At 38.7% G+C, this 23,641-nt stretch overlaps 1 protein-coding gene across 10 annotated transcripts in view; it reads right to left on the bottom strand.

Annotated features, from left to right (window-relative positions):
• SOX6 (SRY-box transcription factor 6) overlaps window positions 1-23,641 on the bottom strand; it is a 340,141-nt gene that overhangs the window by 141,653 nt on the left and 174,847 nt on the right. For all 10 annotated transcript variants that reach the window (XM_088533833.1, XM_088533831.1, XM_088533832.1 and 7 more), the window contains one exon: window positions 19,164-19,253. In XM_088533833.1, the coding sequence (XP_088389959.1) occupies window positions 19,164-19,253 (90 nt within the window). The remainder of the gene's footprint in view (window positions 1-19,163; window positions 19,254-23,641) is intronic.

The raw sequence follows: 23,641 nt of genomic DNA, 5'->3' as shown, positions 1-23,641 counted from the left end.
GTTCCAAAGTATCACTGATGGCAGCAATTGAACCTACAATCAAAACCGATTTTGAATCAACTTAAGAAATTCCAGCATTAAAAAAAAAAAAAAGCCTTTATGCATCAATTCCTGTCAGTTGTTTTTTTTTTAATTATTTTTGATGGCCTTTGTTTGAGCAAAAAGCACCAACACAATGCCAGACATCAAAGAAAGTGCATTTGATCTTGGCTGCCCAGAGATAACCTGGTTAAACCACACTGTCTAACACGGCGGTCGCGGTGCACATCAGATGGGCTGTGATGTCTCTACTTCACAGGCTTGGTCCGGCATTTAGCATTTACCCTTTTTTGATTGGGTCACCTTTTAAATGCCACAAAATAGGGCAGCAAAAGTCAACAAAAATAAACAGGGAAAACAGAAGAAAGCAACAATCTAATGGAAGGCTTTGGGAGATAAAAGTCACTTTGTGAGGGCTGCCTGACTAAGGAGCTCCCTTCCCAGTGCAATAGCATCTAATTTGAGCTCTAACTCCAACAGCAGTTTAAAAAGCTTTCCACTCTAAAGGGCCCCAAGTGCATCATAAAGATAAAGCATCTCAGTAGAAAACAACCACAAAGGCCTCTATTATCTTATCAGTCTTTGGTTACAACAGCTGAACCAATATGACTGAGTTCTGAATGACTTTTTTTCCCCTTCTTTTTATAACACTAGAATACTGGAATTTCTTTATTTCATGATCAGTTAGCAATTGTTGATGTTCCCATATGCTACTGTCCGGTCCTTAGTCAATAAAAAGTTTTCTAAATGGTGCCATTGTGCTCTGCAGCATCCCGGTGCAGGAGGCTGCCCGGCGAACATGCCCAGCATGCAGAGCACAGCGCACAGCAGCTTCCCTGGGAAGGTGAGGGCTTCCCCCTCCCCTCCTCTCTCAGAGCGCTTCCCTGTTTTAAGTTTGCAGTGGGAAAAAATAATATCCCATATACACAGACAAGAACGGGAATTAGTAACTACCGAAAACATTTCGTAAAGCAAACTCTTTTGGCATATTCAGAAAACCAAAGAATGGCTTACAACAAGGATAAAAATGATTCACTAGTGATCTGCAGGATTCTGCCGAGTTTCAAATACATTAAAGCTCAGCTGCTTAAGTCTTTTCTTACATATCAGTAATCAGAAAACAGTGTAATTTGCAGAACAGGGGAGTTTCAATATAATCCACAACTCACCATGGGTCAGACCATCTTTTCTCAACTAGCAATAAAATTGCAGGCAGTGGGGTGAGGATACCAGGATTTCAGGAAGGCCCTTTTACCCTTCATCGCCCCTGGCAGTGGGGGTAGGAAAGGCAGTGGGCAGGGCCTGCACAGTCACCACAGCCTCTCTTGGGCTCTGGGGGTCCTGGACTCGCTATCACTTAGGTGGTATCACAGCCATCCACCACCCCTGCTCCCTAACGTGCAAGGAAGTGGACACGCACACGGGCCAGTGTCCCTCCAGTCTGTCCAGGACATCGAGACGGCTACAGAGAGGACAGGAACACGTCCCCGTGGGCCTAGCACCCTCACAAGCCTCCCCTTCCTCATCGGAGCTCGAGGGGTCTCACTCCACTGCACCCTATTTGACCACCTTCTGTGTTGGCTGTTTTGCCCTTCTCAAAAGGACCTGAAGTATCCATGCCTTCTTCAGACCACTTAATAAACAAATTACGGATTTGTTTATTCTGTATTAAGAACAAGTAACCCACAGAAATGTAGATTCGGCATTAGCTTATGGCAACCCAGGCAGGCTTGCCTGGTCTAGGATGCCTCAGCAAATGCTGGTGCCGCAGCTCGGCTCCTGCACATAACCAACCTCAGCGCCCTGTGACCACGTTTGTCCATCTTTTAGAGCTGCTTTTGATCCCAGGTACTCACTGGCCTTCTGTTCTGACATTGTGTCCTTGCAATTCCTAAGAGTTTCCTGAAGACTATCTCATATTGACAGGCTTTCCTGCTTGATTGTTTCACACAAGAGTTCTATTTGACTAAACCAATGCAGCCGAGAGAAAACACTGCAGTGACCAAGTCAACATAAAACATTCAAAAATTACTACCAAACAGCTCCAAAACTTCCAAAGAAAGTAATCTCAGCTTGGTAAAAAACTGGGTTGCAGAAGTAGTTGCTGCTCTATTCATGGGCAGCACAATGGTACGTTGCCCCACTTGGGGGGATATGGTAAATCCACCCTTGAATGGATTTAAAATGGGGTTGACTGCAGGAATGCAAGAAACACTATCGTGCTGGCTAGTGCTGCAGCCTGCCCTCCTCCAGACCAGCTCCAAGCGAAACAGAAGAATTTCAAGAAATCTAGTAAAGTTCCTGCTCTACTCAGGCTGCAAATAATCTGTGCAGTGACATAAATACTAAAAGATGTTGCAAAGAAAAAAGAAAAAACGAGCAGTTTTATGAAGTAGTTTAAGAAGGATATCAACACGAGAGCGTTTTGCCTCAAACATTGTTTTCCTTTCTAAATTACTCATTCTAATATATTTTGCTCTTCTGCCTCCTGTAATTCCCAAAGAGAGTTCCACTGTGCTACTAGTGGCACTGTATCTTAACACAGTTAAGTAACCTTTTAGAGATGTGTAAATAAAGGAAACCCCTATCCCTCATTTCTAGAAAAGAAGAAAACTATTTTAGTTCTAGTAGGATATTTGCACCTGTGCCTTAATGCAAAGAGAAGGATGATCTTACTTAGGAATGCTAAGCCATTTGAATGCATGTATAATAGTTAGCAGTAAAACAAACAGTTAATTAAATAAATAAAATGGATAACTGAGAATCATTTTTGTAACTTCCTCTTTTAGATGTGCGTAGGAAGATATTTTGTTCTGTTTATGTATAATCATAGGTAGTGTCTTTTTTGGAATTACAATATTGAGAGTCACAACTGATGACAGTTTGGAATAAGAAGGATCCTTATCAACCAACATGCAAAGATTAGGAGTCTGCTAAAGAAAAAAAAATGTAAATGAAGAATTTGGGACTGATTTTGAAATTGCTCCATTTCTTTGATTGTTCTTTCACAACAGCGTACAGCTGGATAAAAATCATTTTGTTGCAATATTCAATTTTAACAAGTTATTTCTGGGTACCATAGTACCCTTCAAAATGAATCTTATTTTTTTTATTATGTAAACATGATACAATTCCAAGTGATCTATACATTTTTTCATTCGTTTTAAACTAGTCTCTCATCCTGGTGCAGTACAAGTGCAAAGAAACGCTTGTTTCGAAAGAAGAGCTCTTCAAATAAAACATGTACCTTCAGTCACATGGCTGTACCAAGTATCTGTCCTTGTGATCTTATTCCAGAAAGCAAATTGTTTATGTGAACACATAGAAATGACGGGGAGGAGCTGAGTTCAGAAGAAGTTAGCTTAATACTTCTGTTGATGAGTACAGCTCATATAAATGCTCATATTTGCCATTTCAGTCAGTAAGCTACAGAAAAAAAAGAGGCTTCCATAGATTTTTGCCCTGCTTTTTGTCACCATATTTGAAGAAATGACATGACTCTAAGTAGTGAGGAGTACTTTGCAATGTAATATCTATAAATGTATAAATGAGGTGATCATAAGAAAGGTGACAGTCCAAGTCCATACAGCCTTTATGTGTGCTCCTGCACTTAGACATGTGCAAAACTGGTGAAAAAACACCTTGTCTTCCTGAGGTGCTAATCACATTTTAGGGAGCGCAGGGTGGTGCCTGATACACGACCTGTACCCATGTGCTAGGAAGATCCATGAGAAGGGGGGTGAAAACTAACCTTTTTCACTAAGGGTGCAAGAAGGGGAGAGCTTCTGTGTTTCAAAGATATTTCTTCTTAAATAGATTCACACATTAGGAGTCACTCATTAGACTTCATTGCCTTTGAGCTAACACTGAGGATCCTTCTCCAAAAACACGCCGGTCGTCTTGCCTCTCCTCCTATGCTCAAAATCAAAACCCATCTGCCTTTTGCTGCTGCATCCAGAATGCACAGGAGAGAAAAAGAGGCGCCCCTCTGAAATGTTCTTTGACTTACAATATCTTGCAGTTACTTTTTTTATATGTTATTAAATGAGCCACTTCCATAAGTTTTTAGGTTATTAGTTATTAGCTACTCGACTCAGAAATGTCTAAATATAAATATGAGGAGTATTAGTACTGCAAGATTTATATACTTTAAATATAAATTTTAATTTTGATCTTAATTACACGTTCATCTTTCATGTCTTACAAATACAAACAAGTATATCAATGAAAAACTTATATTTGCCTCTGAAGATTTTTATTGCCTCTGGTGATAAGTAATGAAGAAGCAAAGTTTATTGCAAAACAAGGACATTAGCATACCCTGTCTATCATGGAAGCGGCAAAGAAGAAACTTCCTACTTCATCTGAGAGGAGACAATTTAGTCAAAAGCCTTTGATATGTATGGAACATCAACAACATTTTATACATTTAGAATGTGCTATCCTTGATGAGAAGCCCACAGAAGTCAGTTGAAGGATTTACACTGATTTCAGTGGCCTTGGAAATGGGTCCATGGATATGTTCCTTACTAATGGCTTTACGTGGCCAGAATTGGAAGCTTCAGACTTGTAAATCTTAATGTAATTTTTAATTTTATTCATAATCGAACATTTATAAGTTAAAAGTGTTACTCATCTGCTACACAGAATCTGCTCAGCTGTAAAACCAATTCAGCAGATCATGTCAATGTTACAAAAATGTATTATTCAAAGTCTTTTGAAATAACAATAATCTCACTGCAAGGATAAGAGAAACAAACCCCCAAACAAATAAACCATACTTGTTTTTCCCTCAAGGTTCATTAAGGAAGAGAAAAGAAACTGAGTATATTCCAGATCACATTGGAATTTTGCGACAAGCTTGTTCAACTCCTATGAAATAAGCTCCAAAATCATCCAGTTTTCTAACTGTGGAAAAGCTCTTAAATCACATTAGTCAGAGCACAAGAGAGGTGGCCTTCATTTACAGACTAAGGTTTCACCCAAGCCCTTAGAGCACTCTGGCATAATTATCCTCTAACCGCAAGCATGACTGTTGCTTAGCCAGATGCTGCTTAGAAGCAACTAGAAGTATAGTTGGAGATTTTCTTAATTCAATTTATTTGTATACCTAGCTGATCACAAACCAAAACATTTAATGAAATCCTTCACTATGGAATCACTGCTAATGAAATTGCTCACAGTCCCAGAGCAGAAAGCGGTATCGTGTTATTTGTATTCTACAATTCAGAGAGGATCACTGAGAAAGAACATCTAAATACTACCCACGTGGAAGACTTAATGTAATTTAATATCCAAAGACCTGAACTTTAGGCACAGTCCAGGGTAGTTCGGAATAAAGCTTGAATGCTTTGGAGCATACAGGAAACACATGAGGATGTTTTTAATTCCATTACAACAGCCTCAAAATTCAAAGCATTATAAACAGTACTGGGATTTCTTTAAGAAATCAGGGACCCCTAATTGCTCTTCTCTCCTTAAGACAATAAAAATCTACGTTGTATTTTTGACTAGTATAGCAAACATGGTTTCATGATTACTCTTCCCTCATAACAAGACAGTAAACCTAAAAACAAAAATGAAGAAGAAGCAGAAACAGGGAAAAGAGTTTTCTACCGAGATTTTTCCAAATTACTTTTGGAAGATAAGCATCTTTCTGTTAAGAGTCTTATTAAAAATAAGCTATGTCTGGAACAACATAACCATTGCAACTAGATGTAATGCTTCCAACACAGTCATCTTAAAATTTACATCAGTGTAACTGTAATGCTGAGATACTGTCAACTAAGTTTAAAGCCAATTGTGAGTGCAAAATAATTCTGTGCTTAAGCAATGTATTTTATGGTCATTTGCTCTCTGTGAATTACAAATATCCATCAAAATTTCAGTCTGACTGCATCTGAAAGTTCCCAGTTATTTTTCAAAGACTTCTCTTAGACCTTAGATGTCTCTGAAGCAGGTTTTTAAAGGGATGTAGATCTCTCTTTATTGCAGATAGATCTCTGGACATGTTTTAAAAAGTATATTACGTATCTAATTCCTGCTGAGTCAGATGACATCTTACACTAGTTTAAAAATGAGATAGATGTGTCTAAATCACTTACATGTCATCTGAGGAAGAGAGCTAAAATTATCAATGTATTTTCTTCTGAGGGGGCTCTTCACACAGTGGGTTGTAGAGCCATGGACTGTCTTCATGAAGGATGCTGCGGGAGCAGAAGTTTTTACAGGCTCAAGAGGAGACCAGACAAGTACTTAGAAGAGGAAAAAGAGATTCTGTGCAGTGGTACTAAATAAACAAACCGCATCAGGGTCAAGAAAACCCCTGAGCTGAAAATAGTGAGACACTGGGATAATGTTAATGTCAAAGTACTGTACGTGCTCTCCCTGGTCCTTCTCTTGCCTGTGTGTCCATTTCTGGCTACTGTAGGAGTCAAATGTATACTTGGTCTAAAACTGGGTGGCTGCTTTGATCTTTCTATCAAATATTTCCTTGCCTTTTTTTTTTTCTCTGAGCTCTTGCTTCCACCTCTGGCTCTTCAGACACAGTATTTGATGATTTTTTATTAAAGTAAATGTGGAAACCACTTTTTCAAGTGAACTGAGATTACTCACATATACTCATTCATTCATGCTTATTCACATATGCAAAACCCACAAATTTTTCCTCACGCAAATACTCAGTATTACTTCAGGTATTACTTCAGTGTATACAATATAACTTATTCAACTATACCTGTTGTGACATAGCTAACTGACAACAAAGAGCAGTACTGTAAAAAGCACCAAACAGCTTTGTTTCTCACAGTATGATTTAAATATTTCCTATCCTCTATCAGTCAACCTTTCTCTCCTTTGTGATGACCATTTCCTGAAAACAAGCTAACCAGTGTTCCTTTTCATTACCTAAGTCTTAATAGTTTTCAGTCATTTTCAAGCTTGAGCTTTACATTACTTTCTTTGTGCTTAATGCCTTTAAGTATTTTACATAGGCAAAGCAGTCAGAGCATACCTTTCTGATAGCGGATTCAGCTCACACGTAATTAACACCTGTAAATTGTCTTGGATGATTCACTGATTATCCCCACAGCCCTTTTCAGTAGTTGCAACTATAATTCAGAAAAGAACCCATTTTCTCTCAGTGTTTATTAACTCGGAAGGAAAGAGGAAAAGAAAGAGACATAATCTACCTATGAATCGAAACTTCAGCCATACATGGGCACGAAGGATACATTCTTCAAGTCCGAAGACTAAAACTTCTCCCTCTGGCCTGCCCACAGCCAGCTCCTAGCACCAAGTGCTCACAGTTGTCTGAAAGTAGGATATATTATTTGAGCGTATGTAGAGACCCAAAATGCCTTTGTCACTCACTGTTATTTTGAAAAGTGGCAGGATGTAACCTGATAGCTGAAATATGTATTTTTAGAAGAATCTTTTAATTTCAGAAGGAGTAAGCACTCTCACCTGTGGCTGAAACCTATGAGAGTTCATAAATACTCCATAAATCCCCAGGCTGATAAAGAAAACTACAATAAATTAGACAACAAGAATTATTTAATCTACAAGCATGTCCTTAGGTACGAACCCTCCACTTTTGCAGCACCTAGAAGAAAATCCACAGTCATTCCATGAGTGCAGAACCTCAATAATATGAAGGCAAGTGTGTATCAGCACCACAGTAGAGCAGTGAAGGCAGAAAGAAGTCCTTTCAGTTACAAGTTAAAAGAAGCTCTATGGCCTTAATGGATCTTAAAAAGCAAACCACAGAACAGTTATTTTCCTCACCTTCCTCAGTAACCCCGTTTGTATTCCCTTGATGTTACCAATCAAAACCTGAAGCCTCTGTAGGCTTTGCCACTTTCAGAAAAACTTAAGGTCTGTTTACGCTGCACTCTCTTTTGAAATCCTGCAACTCGAGCCCAACACCTGCACTTTTAATTGGAGATTTTGTTTTAGTACCTTTGCTAAGAATGTATTGCAGCTTGCAGACAAAACTAACATTTTCTTATGAACAATTACATAAGTGATCAAATCTCATAACTAAATTTCAAAGTATGGTGAAACTTGTCCATAAGTAATCTTCAGATCTTGAGGTTAGAACTGTGATCTTTATTTCAACAGAGCCCATTAGGGGCATATATCAATCTACACTATTTCCGAGTCAAAACAAGTGCAAAAGATATATCTTCACCTATAGTAGTATGTTTAAAAATGTCGGAAATGTCAACCACTTACATACTGTTCATATTATCCCTAATTAATATAAATTGCATTTAATTTCACATCTAGTAAAACACACTGCTGCCCAAAATAAGGACTATAATTTTTATCAGCAATTATTATTACTGATGTATCAACACAATTATTTAAATTCAATATATATGGAGGCAGAATCCATGCAAGCGTTTACAGTTTTTTTTTCCCTCTCTTCTTCTTCCCTAATTTTTGTGGCTTGGAGCATCTCCAGATGCTGTCTCTGACTTTGTGGTTTTGTATTTGAGATCCCATCTTCTGATTCATAGCATTCCTTGATTGACAGACAGATTCAGATATGAAAACCAACAGTTACCTTTATGCAATTTGTGTCTGACAACTGCACTGTTAGGTTTTCCCTTCACAGTGAACCTACTGTTTCAGATTTCATCCACTTCTTGGGTGTCAGAGCCACTGTGTTTACCAAGCTATTCAGTAACTGGTGGCATATGCGAAATCCACACTGCAAGCTGCACTTCAGATTTTCCCCTTTTTCCCTCCCCCTTCATAAAATAAATTATTTAAAAAACAACATGGGGTTTTATATTTCTAAACTGATGTGCCTTCTAATTGAATGCAGAACACTTTCAAACTATTTGCCATTAAAGGCCCGCTTTTTCTCTGATCTAATGCACAGTGTAATACCTGCACTGGTAGATTAAAATTGTTTCACTAGAAGTAAAACCTATTATTACATGATTTTTAGCGGTTTTGTCTTGTATAATGTAGGATGAATTATGTAAAACACACGGAGCGGGATACACTACAAGCTGCTACTTGCATGCTGCAAACAATCACAGTTTCACTGATAGACTGGGACTTAGCATCTTAAAATTCCCATGGAAATCAAGTGCATTTTAAGTATTGGGTTTGATTATTTAATCAGACAACTTGCATTTTGCCCTGGCTAATTTGGAAGGCTGATAATATTTTACTCATAAAATAATTGTGCACCTGTTGTGATGGAAACCTATTCAAACAAATCTTAATAGGCATGAGGATTCATTCCAGACATGAGTGCGTTAGCCTCCCATTACTGTTATCTACAAGGCAACAAATTTTAAACAGCTATTGAGTAGGTCTCAGCTTAAATTTGTATAATACTTAAAGAACATCTATGATAAAATGACTAATATTAAATTTTAATTCATATCTGCAGAGACCAAGATAAATATTAGGATATGTAGGTCAAACGAATATTAATTTAAGGAAAAAGAAGGGTTAGAAAAATATGCATATAATAATACTATTTCAGTGTAAAAGCTAATGGCAAAGCACCATTTCTGATCCAGCTGCCGGAGTATAAAGCTGCAAGTTTAATGAATGGAGAGGATAATACCTACAATGAAATCATGGAATCAGCACACTTTGTGCCCGTAGTAGATTTCCACTCCTGTTTCTTCTGACAAACTTCCTATGGAAACTGTTTCAGTACAGTACCGCTTGAATGAAAAACCTGTTCATAAACCTCTTCTAAAGGGTCAGTTTGCCTAGAGAAGACAAGGACAGCCCTTCTCAGACTTCTCTCTTCTGTTGCACATGGTTTTCTTGCCATTCTCTGTTGCAGGGAGCTGCCCAATTAAGCCCATACTTTAGCTCTTCTTACCAAGTGCTGGTGGGCATTGACACAATTCTTAACAAGAAAATCTGATATTCTTGATACCGACAGGATGTTGTCATTAATCCTAGTGGTCCTCGAACATTTGCACATGAAGACACCATTTCAAGACGGACTTCCTATTCAGAATCAGAGTTGAAAAACCAACAGAGGAGGAAGGGATTGATGTAGAGCGTCTCATGAACCAGAGCCAAAGGCTGTTGTTTCAGGAATAGGATCTCCTTCTGAATTAACTACAGAGAAAGATGATGAGAATGATCTGAATGTAAAAAAGCTTTCATAAGAGGGATAAAAAAGAATTTCTCCTTTTCAGCCTGGAGAAGACAGCAGAAAGGAATGTAAAAGAGAAGATGAACAATATTCAGTGATAACTCAAGAAACAGCAGGCACTATAAAGCATTACAAGGTAGTAGATTCCAGAACAAAGGAGGAGATCCTTCTTTGCACAGCATAGAATCATAGAATGCTTAAGGTTGGAAGGGACCTCTAGAGATCTAGTCCAGCCCCCCTGCACACGCAGGGTCACCTAGAGCACGTGGCACAGGACTGCATCCAAGTGGGTTTGGAAGATCTCCAGAGAAGGAGACTCCACAACCTCTCTGGGCAGCCTGTTCCAGGGCTCTGTCACCCTCACTGTTAATAAATTTTTCCTTAAGTTCCTGTGGAACTCTTGGTGCTTCAGTTTGTGGTGCCATTACCTCTAGTTCTGTCAGTGGCCACCACTGAAAAGAGACCAGCACCATCCTCTCTACTCCCTCCCTTGAGGTACTTATAGACACTGATCAGGTCCCCTCTCAGCCTTCTCTTCTCCAGGCTGAACAGGCCCAGCTCCCTCAGCCTCTCCTCATAGGGCAGATGTTCCAGGCCCCTGATCATCCTTGTGGCCCTGCGCTGGACTCTCTCCAGCAGCTCCACATCCCTCTTGCACTGTGGGGCCCAGGACTGGACACAGTACTCCAGATGTGGCCTCACCAGGACTGAGTAGAGGGATATTGCTATAGCATATTGCTAACTATGGAATTTATCCCCACAGATTCTTCAGCTGTCAATTAAAAGGTTCAAAAGCAATTGGACATTTTCATAGATGATAATTCTACCAAGGGCCATTAAACCCAAATGTACCACCTCTGAATCAGGAAGTCCATTAATCACGGATCATGGGAAATTGGAAGAGTATATTGAGGAAATATTACTGTATGTTTGCCCTCTCCCCACACCCTTCCCTGGGTTGCTTAGCATCCATAGAGACAGGGCACTAGTACGTCTTTTATATCTGACACTTAAATTACAAATCTCCTCTCATATGAAACTCCTGCTACAGAAGATTGATAAAGAAGCATAGCTACAGCTTTCCAGAGAGCCTAAATGGATCAAAAATTTCAGTCCTTTCAATAATGTATCTGTATGCACCATTTTAGATAAATGCTTTCATTAGTATATTAGAATTTGACTTTATAAATCTGTATCAAAAAAAAAGTCAAAAGCACTAAAACATAATGAAACACAAGAAATAGAATTGCAACCTTATTTTGTCAGTACAAACTCCTATACGTGCACCTACTTTGTCTCATAAAATAGTATATTTGACTTCAGTAGGAGTTTTATTTTGCTAAAGGTAAGAATTTGAATTCGAGACGATGGCAGCTCTTGAGCCCAAAGGAAATTTGATATTGTCATCCCTAGTCAGAAGAGGAGGAAGTGGTTAGATGGTTCTTCACTGAGCAAACACCTTTTGACGTTAGCGAAAGGCTTCACAGTTATTAAAGAAAACAAATACTGATATGAAAATTAAAATAGAAATGTGCAAGACCAGAAAAAATACTACAGACTGATACAAATAGCAATTTTTCAAAGAAGTAAACCAAATTGCAGTTTTTTGATTTACATTCAAACCTTTTTTAGGTAAAAAAACTAAATGGCATTTGAAAATGAATTTTAGTACCTCAAATTTTCTTGCCACCACTCATACAACTGGAGAATAGATCAAATTCCAGGATCTTTCTAGGATGCCCAATTCAAAGTATTGCAGGTCCACGGAACAGAACGCTTAAGTGAGATGTCCTTGTCAGGTCAGTGCAGCAACAGAGCTTGTATATTTAGTCCTGAGTAGCTGGGCTTAGAAACATACCCCAAGTAGGTAAGAAATATGTATGTACAATTGCAATAAGTAGCAAATTCATTGTGTGTCTGGAAGTATTCTGCATGCATCCGAGTCAATACTGTTTATAAAATGTATCCAACAATGTGGAGAATTCATGTGAAAGGTTGATTACAACATAATTTATAGTTGTAGAATTTGAGAACTATAAATGGCATTAGTCAATAATGTTTAACTCTTGAATCAGGCATGACTGTGATAGGTGCCATTGAAATATAACCTCGCGACTGATTTTTTTTTCTAAATGCAACTTCGACATTGCCATATCTTAGGTATGTAATTTAAATAATAGTATTACTATAGTCAGCAGTGCCATTGATTTCCACAGAATTACTCTCTGTGTGCAAAGCTTGAGATACGCTCATTCAAATCTAGGTTCTGGAAAAAAATATATTTCATATCAGCAAAAGTCAAGACAACATAATTTAAGCCCATTCACACCTTTGGGCTAACTTATTTTATGGGTATATTATGCATAACAGGCAGAATCCAAAATATTTTTATTTTGGAGTCAATTACCTTGATCAGGCAAAATCAAGACTGAAGAATATGCAAACATTAGCTACTGAATATACTTTAAAATATTCAGTCATTCAGAAAGCAAGGCATCACTTAATTTAGAAGGTCAGGACAGACCTGGGGATGTAACTTTTGCAACACATTATGGAAAAGACCAATGACTGGAGAAATAGCAAAACAAAAACATATCTCTGATTTAGAGAGCTCCAACATAGAAGTTAAACATTACTTCACTGCATCATGGTAATAAATACATTGCGAGAAACCTTCCCTGCCTGTGGTATATTTCTAATCAGGCCCAGTTTCTCCAGGATTTGGGAGTAGGAGTTGGGGGTTGTTTTGTTTTGCTTTGTTTTTGGATGCTTTCATTGGTTTCACTAATTGGAACCAGTTGATCCTTTTTCCTGTGTATTGATTTTTTAAATCCTAGCAGTTAACAATGATTCTAATGTATCATAACACTTTAGACCTTAATCACATAGCGGGGCTTTTGCTTGTAGCTTTGTTTGAGTTTTAATTAAGAAGACCTTTTGTCTCTAAGCCTGAGCTGGGTTTTTAATTGCTAGTATGTATATCACACAGACTTCAAAAGAAATAAAATATGTTTATAACAGAGAGCACAAAGGAGAGCTTTGAAATGTCTAGAGCCATACAAAGTGACATAATTAAAAACCTCTGAGTGCTTCTGTGATATAAGAGTTTTATTTATTTATTTATATTTATGAAGTGGACTGCTATTTACCCTTACTGTTCCTGGAAAACAAAGTTCAGCTGACAATTAATCTGAACAATTACTGAGAATTAATCACAACAAACCCAGGCTACCCTGCTGGTCAGAGCTACAGGAAAACATCAGGAAATTTATTTTGCTCAATTTAGTCTTCCCACTAAAAATAGTATGACCATCCCTGCCCCTATCCCCACTCTCCGGGGAAGATAAATTTCATAAAATTGAAGCAAAAAATAAGCATTTAAATTTTTATGTAAATCTTGAATCTTGTGAGAAAAAAAAATCCAATTCACTTCAAAAACACAGAAATCAGAACTTTCACAAGGATTCATTCATGCAGACCTCCCTCCAATACTATTCCAGAAATGGATAGTGTTAAATTAGTGGATTTGAGCAGTTGTGACTCACTGTTCTCCTCCAGTAATTAATGCACACACTAAAAATGCTTCTAGAAAATGCTTCTTCCCATCTCTTCTGTGTTCTAACATCAGGGACAAATATATTTTTAAATAATGTTTACATTATATCTTATGAGGAGACTACCAAATGAGTGAAATTGGTTTGTTTTTCTAAATGCAACATTTCCTTAGGAAACAGGCATGCTGTCTTAACCAAATATTTTGAGGCCATTAAACATGTATGTGCCATACAGAATAGGAAGTTTAAGGATCTTTCCAATAAAGTAACAAAAAGAAGACGGGAAGGAATAAGCACGGAAACATAATGCAAGCAGACTTCTGTATTGGATGAAGTTACGGCCATCCATCAGTGTCCTTCCCAAAATAGAGAATACTGTACAAAGACAGCATGTGACATCCAAGTCACAATGCCTATAAATACAGATAGTTCCAGTTGTAAACACCACCAATGGGAGCCAGGGAACTAACTGGTAACACGGTAGCCAGTGACCCAGGAGTCACTCTTCCATAAGACTGTTAGACCAATTCCGACCCTTTTCCGATAACATCATTGCTTAAATTACTTAAAGACTGACCTTTTTTATTTGATCTTCAAAGACCCTGCATGCTGAGAAAGACCATTGCAGTCTATTTCAGTGGGACAACTGCCTGATGTATGCAAGACTATGCTATTCCAGAGATTTATATTTGGAACAGAAACAGAAAACTTAAAACAGACTCTGTATAGTGATAAATGATGCTACTCTGCCTAGCTGTGGCTGGTGAAGAAAACTAGAAACCCAAGAAACAAAAATAAATGCAGCGAGGGAGGGTGAACAGGCACCCAAATACCTGGAAACACAGATGAGGACCCTGAATCATGTTGTTTATTCTAACCCATGATAACACAAAGTGGAATGAAAAGTATTTGGCTGCTCCTAATTGCTGAATGAAAGAGCAAAACGGCAAAAGCCGGGTATGAGCCTACTGAGTTGCTTGTACACCTTAGAAAAATGCATATGCCCATGTACATTAGCAATTGGCATACAATCAAATGATTAGCATGAGCGAATATGAGCTTTTTTTTTTTTTGCTAGGTGAGCATGGTATTTAACTCAGCTCAACTGTTTCACAGACCTTTGAAAATCTGACCTATGTGTTTCATTTATAAACATATCAAATGAACAAGCAGACTTATTTAACCACTGGAATTTGGCTACAAAGCACTCTGCCAAATGCTCCTCTCAGCTTCATACAACCTCGCTGAAGTCAATGGCTTGTTTGGCTGGAAATCAAGGAAGAATCTGGCCCTTTATCAATAACTGAAATCTGCACAAAGACACTCAGAAAAAGCACTTTCACAAATGAAGTACACGATGCAAGGGTAATTGTGAACATTTGCAGAAAAAATCCCACTTGCAGAAAAAATAAATGCTTCACTGTTTGCTACTTTTATACTGACTTCTATTGTATTAATAGATATAGTTTATAATTATATCCTGATTAACACTATTGTGTTCTAAATATAGAAAGTAAAGCAAGAAGACACCATCTTTTTGTTTCTCTCACCCAATTATCTTTTCTTCTCATCTGCATGCTTCCCAAATATGAATAGAAACAGTTTGTGTCAGTGGCACATTAATTTTTCTGCTGCTTTCATTCTGTTTTTCTGGCAAGGGTCTTAGTGAACCTTCTTCCCACAACCAAGATGCTCTTCTCTCCCTGGAGGGGGAGGGTGCTCGCCGGGCAGCCACGCAGGAGCGTGTGTGCCCAGGTTATCCTCCGCCAGAACAACGCCTTCCTCGAAAATAAACAGCTCCCAGGAACAGTCAGAGCAAAGAGCTGCTCCTCACAGGACCACACCTCGTTTGCTTAAAACCCAGATTTTTTCCCTAGTGACCTCATTTATTTATTTTTACGGCAGCGCTTCACGTCTTTAGGTGAGCCTCTCAACACCACGAACAGAAAGTAAGTCTGCACAAAAGCGAAAAATAACAAACAGCTAAATACACTGATTGGGAATGCAATGCAAGCTGCAACACACCAGCTGCCATCCTGGGGACGGTGCGTTTTGGAAAGCAGCTCTTCAGACCTGCATGGGCCTTGCCACCTACCTGCCTGAAATCCACTCAGCTCTATCCAAATGAACTTCAATATGATTTTGGAAAATGATTTTGGAAATATACCACCTTGGATATTATAAGTAATTTATATATATATACATTTTCTTAGTAGATTAAAATGTCCTCTCTGGATGGCCTCCTTTGCTTTGCTTTCTTCCTGCACTCCAGTTTTCAGGCTGCCAATGGCTAGAATGACTCTTTTCTCTTTCTGAGATTATTCCAGAAACAAGTTAAGATCCACAAATGCCTATGTAAGTTAATACCCAGCTATTAGCCTGATTTTCCTCACTAGCTACAATTTCCCTATCAGCAAGAAGCCGCCCAGCTTAGAGGCAGGGGCCAGGTAATAGGCAAGGAGGAGTCCTGCTTCCAGGCGGCCACTAGCCCACCGTGCGCCTCTGCACCTTGTGCTCTTCAACTACAGAATGACACTGAGACCGTCGTACAGAGGTTTGAAAACTGTAAGTGGAAGCATTGCAAACGCAGTCATTCCTTCTATTTACCTTCTGAGATGGTGTGTGCCTTCTTCGTATTTTTGCTGTTTGTAAGAAATGTTAAACACAGCGACAGGACAAAGATTCAGCATTGAGTCTTCCTGCAAGCCAACTAGTAGTAGAGAAGAATATTGCAGACACTACAACTGCTTAATGAAAAGTTTCGAGGGATTAGGAACAGGAACCCTTAACGTATTTTGTACTGGAGAAGGCAGGACTCCATCATCTACCTTCAAGTCATTAACTGACCTTGTGCAAGTAACTTTACCTTTCTGTATTACAGTTCACTTCGTCACAGCAACCCTAGGGGAGATATTGAAAGACTTCACAAGAAAGTGCTCTTGAGAAGTGTATGAATTGCAGCCCATTAGGTGCCACTGGCGCTATGAAGGGTGCCAGCTCCCCCCACAGGAGCAGCCGCCAGCAAAAGCTGCAGCCACATCTAGCTCGGTGCTTAGGAGAAGCTAGAAGAGACAAGAGACTGCAGGAGGAGAGGGTGAAAACAGTGGGGCATAGGCTGCCTCTCATGCCCCTGACTGGGGCGGGAGGGGAGGGGGGGTACTGCCTTTGGAGAAGCCACACAGACTGGTTCCTGCCCTTGGTCGCTGGGGAAGTCACAGTGACTCAGATCACTGGGGGCAAGAGCGAAAAGGAGAGCAGGTGAAACACAGTTAACACCACAGTTCACATCAGCCTCACAACCACCAGCTGCTTTTAGGACACCTGGATAGGACAAAGGGGGCTCTACAAGCTTACCTCTTAGGGGCAGAAATAAAACTCGTTGTATTTGATTCTCATTCACACTTGGTTCCCCCACATTGTTCAGAGCAGTTACAGGCTTGCCAAGCCAAGGGCAATGTAAAACACAAGGATGTTAAAGACTGTAGAAAATAGGATGTTTTGTCCCATCATCTGTGGATATGCCCACAGCACAGCATATAATCAATGTATAATATAAGCACTGGTTTTAGCCTTTGCTACATACTAACAACCATACACCAAAAGTGTCCACCCCACTGCTATCTCCTCTCTAGGGTGGGTCCTCTGGCACTCCTGCCAGCGGGGGAATGGGAGGTAGCCCTAGGTCTGATGCTGAAGCTGAGGATTCTTTGCTTTCCAAATGACTTCTGGGGATACATATCTGTCCTCACAGGGATATGAAGACAGTGGTGGAAAGGAACTGAATGGCTGTCACCATTCAGTTCTGGTGAGCCAAAGGATATGAGTCTTTTTATGCAGCTAATACTCCCAGGGAAGCTAATTGAATGGGTTGCAAAACCCTTCCAAGCCTGGGTGAGAATGCTTTGGAGGTAGATGAGAAAAGGATTAGGATCAAGTACTCTGCCAGTTCACTCTGCAGTGAACATACGTCCAATGAAAACAGGAGGAATAACATAATTTCAGAAAAATGAACAGTTTCGTTTTTTTTGTAAATGAAAGCTCATGAAAAGCTTTTTATGCCACTTCACAGAATAAAGAACATTATTCTGCATTGTTAGAGATCCCACCTCTTTTAATTTTGATTCACTAATAGCATTCAAGTAGTTTCTATTTAGAGACTAAGTAGCTATATTGCGCAATTACTGGACAACCAAGCATTCAATGTTTTCCTCGCTATCGGGAGACAATAGAGCTTTATACAGAATGTCATTTCAAGACATAAATTTGTTATCTTTATTACAGTCTTTTGTTTATTAACCTGTTTTGCAAAACTGTCTACTGCAGCGGACACTACTAGAGGGTTTCTTACATGCCTAATACATGTCACACTTCTACAGGAGAAATCCAACAGAAGAAAATACCTACACACAATTACATTTGGTCGTACATCAGCTGAAGGAACCAGTTAACTTACTAACAAATGGCCAGTCCTTCCGCTGTTTATGTAATAAACGAACATAACTATCTTAAGTTTCCCTGGTATAAATGTAAAATCCTAAGCATCAAGTTTTATCAAATAACATTTCCCTTTTTGTTTTAGTATTAGTAAAGATTTATTAATATAGTGCACATGAATCTTTCTTTCCACTTATTCATAGTTGCTATTTAAGAAAATTATACCAATAAAGAAAAATAAATCCTTGGTACCTTGTGTACCCTTTAAGAATGCCTTACAAGCCCCGCTTCCAGCACACAAACATATCTTTTCAATTTGTTGCTTAATCAATAACACTGAAAATCTTTTCAATAGGAAAATCGACAGAAGAATTAGTGGGTGGGAAAAAAACACTTCATGTTCTCCGCAAGGGAATTCTGGTCTTAGGAATCTTGGACTTACTGGAACGTCCTGTCTACATGGGCAGTAAAACTCCCACTGATTTCAGTAGCTACAGAATTGCATCCAGACTTTCTCTTTCTCCCCAGAAACAGCAAGAAGACAAATCTTAGATTAAAAATTGGAAATATACCACAATGTGTTTAAAACAGTGATCAAACTATCATCCCTTTATCATAATGTGAAAGCAGTTTCTGCATATAATTTATGCAATTGGAAAGAAACCGTACCAAGTACTAACAATTCCATGTTTTTAAGATGTTTCTTCTTCTTCCTTTGGACATGGAGCTAAATAACCACTGTCAATGAATTAATGTAACTAACTTGGTGTTTGTTGCAGCATTCTTGATACTGCATATAACTGATTATTACATGATTTAATTTATTTATTTGTCAAAGACCTCTGTAATTCTAAAGACAAACAGATGATTGGGTGACTTGGCTGCAAAGAGGAAAACATGCTCAAATTATGATTATATTATTTTTCTGAACTTCAAGCAAATCTTTGAAACAGTGTTTAAAATATATTTTAACATTTAAAATTTGAGTGACTTACCTTTAATTTCTCCAAGGAGATCACTTGTGTTTAATTTTTCCATCTTCTCCTTCCAGTCTTTAGAAAGTAGCTTTTCCATGCAGGATGAATCTGTTAGGGAAAAAGAAAAAAAAGAGAAGGAAGATATATGTTATGTAATCTTATAGACAAAGAAAACAGGTGCCATCTTCCTGTTAAAACTTTTTTTTATCTGTTCTAATTAGACCATATTTTCAAAGAGAAATGAACTTGTAGCCAAAAGAGTCTTCTGCTTTAACTACATTTTCAGTCCAAAATAATTGCACTGAGGTTAATGGAGTTACTATGGATCTAACAAGGGTCTAATTGAAAGAAAACTTCGTCCAGGATTTATGCATGCTAACTGCCAATTTACATGCATAGACTGCCAATGTATATACAAATTCTGTCTTTTCCATTTGAGAATGATTGTGCACTCAAAATTATACATGAAGATTTAGAAGCTTTTTTTTTTATAAGCAATTTGGCACATAGTGTCATCTGAAACCCATTTTTATACCCATGTCAATGCAAAAGTTATTCATATAATGTCTCCACGGAATTCATAAAAGCATTCTACATATTGGATGTGCACAGTATCAGATTTTTTTCCCAGTACACTATAAATGACATGCAATCATTAGGAGATCTGCTTTCATAATTTGCAGTTCAGACTGCTTTTCAAATCTTTGCCCAATCAAGGAGGCCTTCCTCTGGCAAAACTGTCACTGAAGCCATTCCACTGCGGAGAAAGTAGTATGTTGGCTTCCCTAAGTTGCATAGCATGAGACCTCATTTACACTAAAAAAAAATGCTATTGGGCATAGCAGCCTCTGGAATAAAATCTAAAGGATTTCTTAAGTCTCTAGAAGAAAGCTAACTGACTACAAAGCCTAAATTACACATGACTTTCCAGATAACTTACAAAAGGTGATTTTTAAGAGGGCTTCTTGTGGTTGGTGTCACGATCCAGAGCCTTATGCCTTTAAGAGTTCTGTAGTGAGTTTTGACCTCACCAAAGCCTCCTGCTCCCCTGGCAGGCAGCGCTGCCCCCACAAAACACAGGGCCCGCGTGCTCTTGGGGACACAGACTCATCACCAGGGCTATGCTGAGCTCCTGGGAGACACGTAAGCTCATCTGAGCAAGATACCAGGACGTGATTAAAGGTGAGTCTCTTCAAATGAACCTTTGTGAACAGCCTTCCTTTAAGACCACACAGGACTCGGTGGTGCTGAGCACCCAGTGGCTTGCTTGGATAGACGGGGAACACCCATCTGTTAAGCCCGGTGGAGAAACTCTCCACCCAAGCTGCCATTTGCATACAATGGTATCAAGCTAGATGATATTTTAAGAAGTCTAGAGGTGTTCCAGATGTTGACAACATTGGCCCTGGTACCACTCAAGATGCAGTACAAGAAGGCAACACTGAGCTCCACACTGAGCTCCTGGTAGCAACTTGAGGAGAAGAGACCAAATCCTGCCTCACACTCTCCCGTCAGCAGCGCCATTAGCAGCACTCACACAAGTGAAAACAAACACAAAACGCCCAAGTTCAGGCTTGCATCTCAGATAAGCATCTACACAACACATACCAGTTGCTTCCACCTCCGAGGACTCTAAAAATAGTCAGAGAGAAGAGTAGTATTCAAAGAGGTCATAAAAGGAGGAGCTAGAGAATAGTTATCAGGGAGGAATTCAAGGAAGAAAAAAGGTCAGACGAACAAGCACATTTTGGGACACAAATAATTTCACACTACAAATTTGCATTAGCATCCCTCATTTGAAAAAAACAAACAAACAAAAAAAAAACAGAAAATAAAATCAGTTGAAAGCACACCAAGCTGTAACTACCAAAGATCAAACATCAGGTTTTAATTGCAGCACATTTTCACCGTGCAAGCCTCCGTGGAAAGACAACACAGCTAGTAAATGTTTTTGAAGTAATATTTCAGTAGAAAAGCCAATTTATTTACTAATTATATCTTTCTATAAAAGAAACAAAATTAAGGAGCTGTAAGTTGCAATAGGCAGTGTTAAAATATTTGTTACATAATAACAATTTATTTTTAACAAAAACAGGCACTTATTACTTTTATGAGTTCTGGCCTGATAATAGAAGAACCAAGAAATAACCATCAATTATCAATAGAACATTATAATTTGTCCTTTTTTGTGATATCATCATTAGTTTAAAAAGATGTTTCTATGGTTCTCCCCTGCCAAAATTTCAGACCCCTCATCCCTGGGGAAAAAAAAAAAAAAAAGAGAGACTTAGAGTTTTATTTTGGTTTGCTAAGGTTATGTATTTTAATGCTTTTTAGCTATTTTCCTTAATTCATACAAAAGTGGAAAAATGATTTAAATTTTAAAAAGAATTATATCACAAGAGTTAACAAAATATTTTCTTTGAAGCTCTTATTTCTTCTCTTTTCTTAAAAAAAGAAGTTAATCTGTAGTGTTCTTACACTAAGCAAGAGGAAAGCAGCACATTTCTAAAGGCGGACTGACAAAGAATCGGAACGTAAAGCACGCCAATCCGTGGGCCTCCTTTGCCATATAATCGCATTGCTAGTGACGATTTCTGTCTTCTTAAATGCCTGAAAAATTCATTAAGATGAAGAATTTCTTTTAAGCCCTATTATGCCATTCAAATTCTCTAAAAAAGATATCTGATTATATAACGCATAGCTATCGGATTCTGCTATTGGAAAAATTAGAAAAATACATCATGATTCTTTTAATGAACTTTTATATGGCACTGTAAACGTAACTCCTTTAAAATTCCTGTAAATTTTCAATTAGCAGGACTGATATGCATAATTTTTAGAATTTAAAATCATGCTATGTGCTAAAGCTCTCTGGAGGTCCTTTACATTAGACATGAACATAAATATAAAGGTTTAGAGTTGAAAGGCATGTCTCCCTTCAAGTTCTATATTCTGCATTCACGAATACACACATTTTGAAAGGGTTTGGGAAAAAGAAAGGGATTTTTTCTTCTCTTCCTACTGCAAATTAGTTTTCCACACACATATAAAATCTACAAAGAATTCTTCTGACACCAGTAAAATGTCTTCATCCATATTGATTCATGTTCTGATTTGATTCATTACAGAGACAAAGCATCGGCGCAGGATCCAGCGCCGAGCGCGGAATCCGCCCGGCCTTCACATCTGCACTGCATCAGGCTGCCCGCGCCGGGCCCGCGGCGCAGCCTCCCGAGCCCCGCGCGCCGGGCCGCTCGCCACGGGCAGGGATGTGCAAAGGGAAAAGCAGCATTTATGCTCTTCCAGCTCTCGGCACTGACTGCATTATAAGCTGCAGTTGGGTTTATGCCGCAGACTAAGCAGCATATTTAGCACTGACACATCTAAGATGTAACTCACATAGTTGTGCTGCAGCAATTAGTTATACTAACAACGCACCGATTGTGATCTTTTACATTTTTCTGTTATAAACTAGGAGAAAAAAACTCTTTCAAGGAAAGCAAGCAGGTTAAGCATAATTAGATTGGGATGACTGAATGAAATAATTTAGCATTTTTTAGTATCATGGTTTATTACATACTTTGTTAGCAATTTTAATTGCAGAGTAAAGGAGTTAAAAGTACTGGGAGAATTTCGTTAGACAAAATAGTTTTGGAAAGGGGAATAAGAAGAGATCACTAAAAGATAAATAAGCAGGAAAAATAAAAAGGAGTGGGGAGAGCAAAAAACCCATAGGTGTTGGATGAAAAGGATCTCTCCACAATGACAAAGCATCGATGAAGAGAATTAACATTTGTCCACAGAGTAATCAATCAGTCAGGGAATGGATGGAATCCAGCTCTTTGTTGCGAGGCGGGATGGAGAGCGCCCGTGCTGGCCAGCGCTGCTAAGCCCTTAACTTTGGCCACCTCCATGGAAGTCATCTTGTCCCCATCAGGGATAGCTTTTGCCTCCCGACTCTTTTGCTTCCTTGATTTTCTTTCTAATTTCACTTTTTTGGAGTTCACCAAGTTAGCAGGCCCAGCTAGCCCTGACATGAATGTTGCACGGCCTTACAGAGGCCTGTGCCTATCCCATCAATTGGGGGGGGGGGGGGCTGGTTTTTTTTTGTTTAATTCACTGGAGTAGCTTCTCATTGCTTTCTTTGAAATACAGATATGGGAAGAAAAAAAAAAAAGCATTCATGCCGTGTGTGTGTTTTTGTTTTTTATGGTAAAGTCATACATAAAAGAAAGCCTAAATGTGAGAGTGCAGCAGCAAAACTTCAAAGAACCGACTGTCAGACATTATTATTTCAAATCAGCTTTGACTTTCTGAGACTTAATAAAACACTATAGTACAGACTGGCATATTTATAACACCCATACCAGTGATGAACTGAACTGTCTCTTTCTTGCTACTGTGCAGTGCCTTGTTATTTCTTTTATAATAAGCTTCTCTCAAAACATGTTGTAACAATGCTGCAAACTGGTAATTATTAATGATGCTAGCTC

This window comes from Tinamus guttatus, unplaced genomic scaffold (genome assembly GCF_059628265.1).
Source record: "Tinamus guttatus ecotype Peru unplaced genomic scaffold, ASM5962826v1 Tinamus_guttatus_pri_ptg000524l, whole genome shotgun sequence".
NCBI lineage: Eukaryota > Metazoa > Chordata > Aves > Tinamiformes > Tinamidae > Tinamus > Tinamus guttatus.
This window is presented reverse-complemented; position numbering and strand designations above follow the sequence as displayed.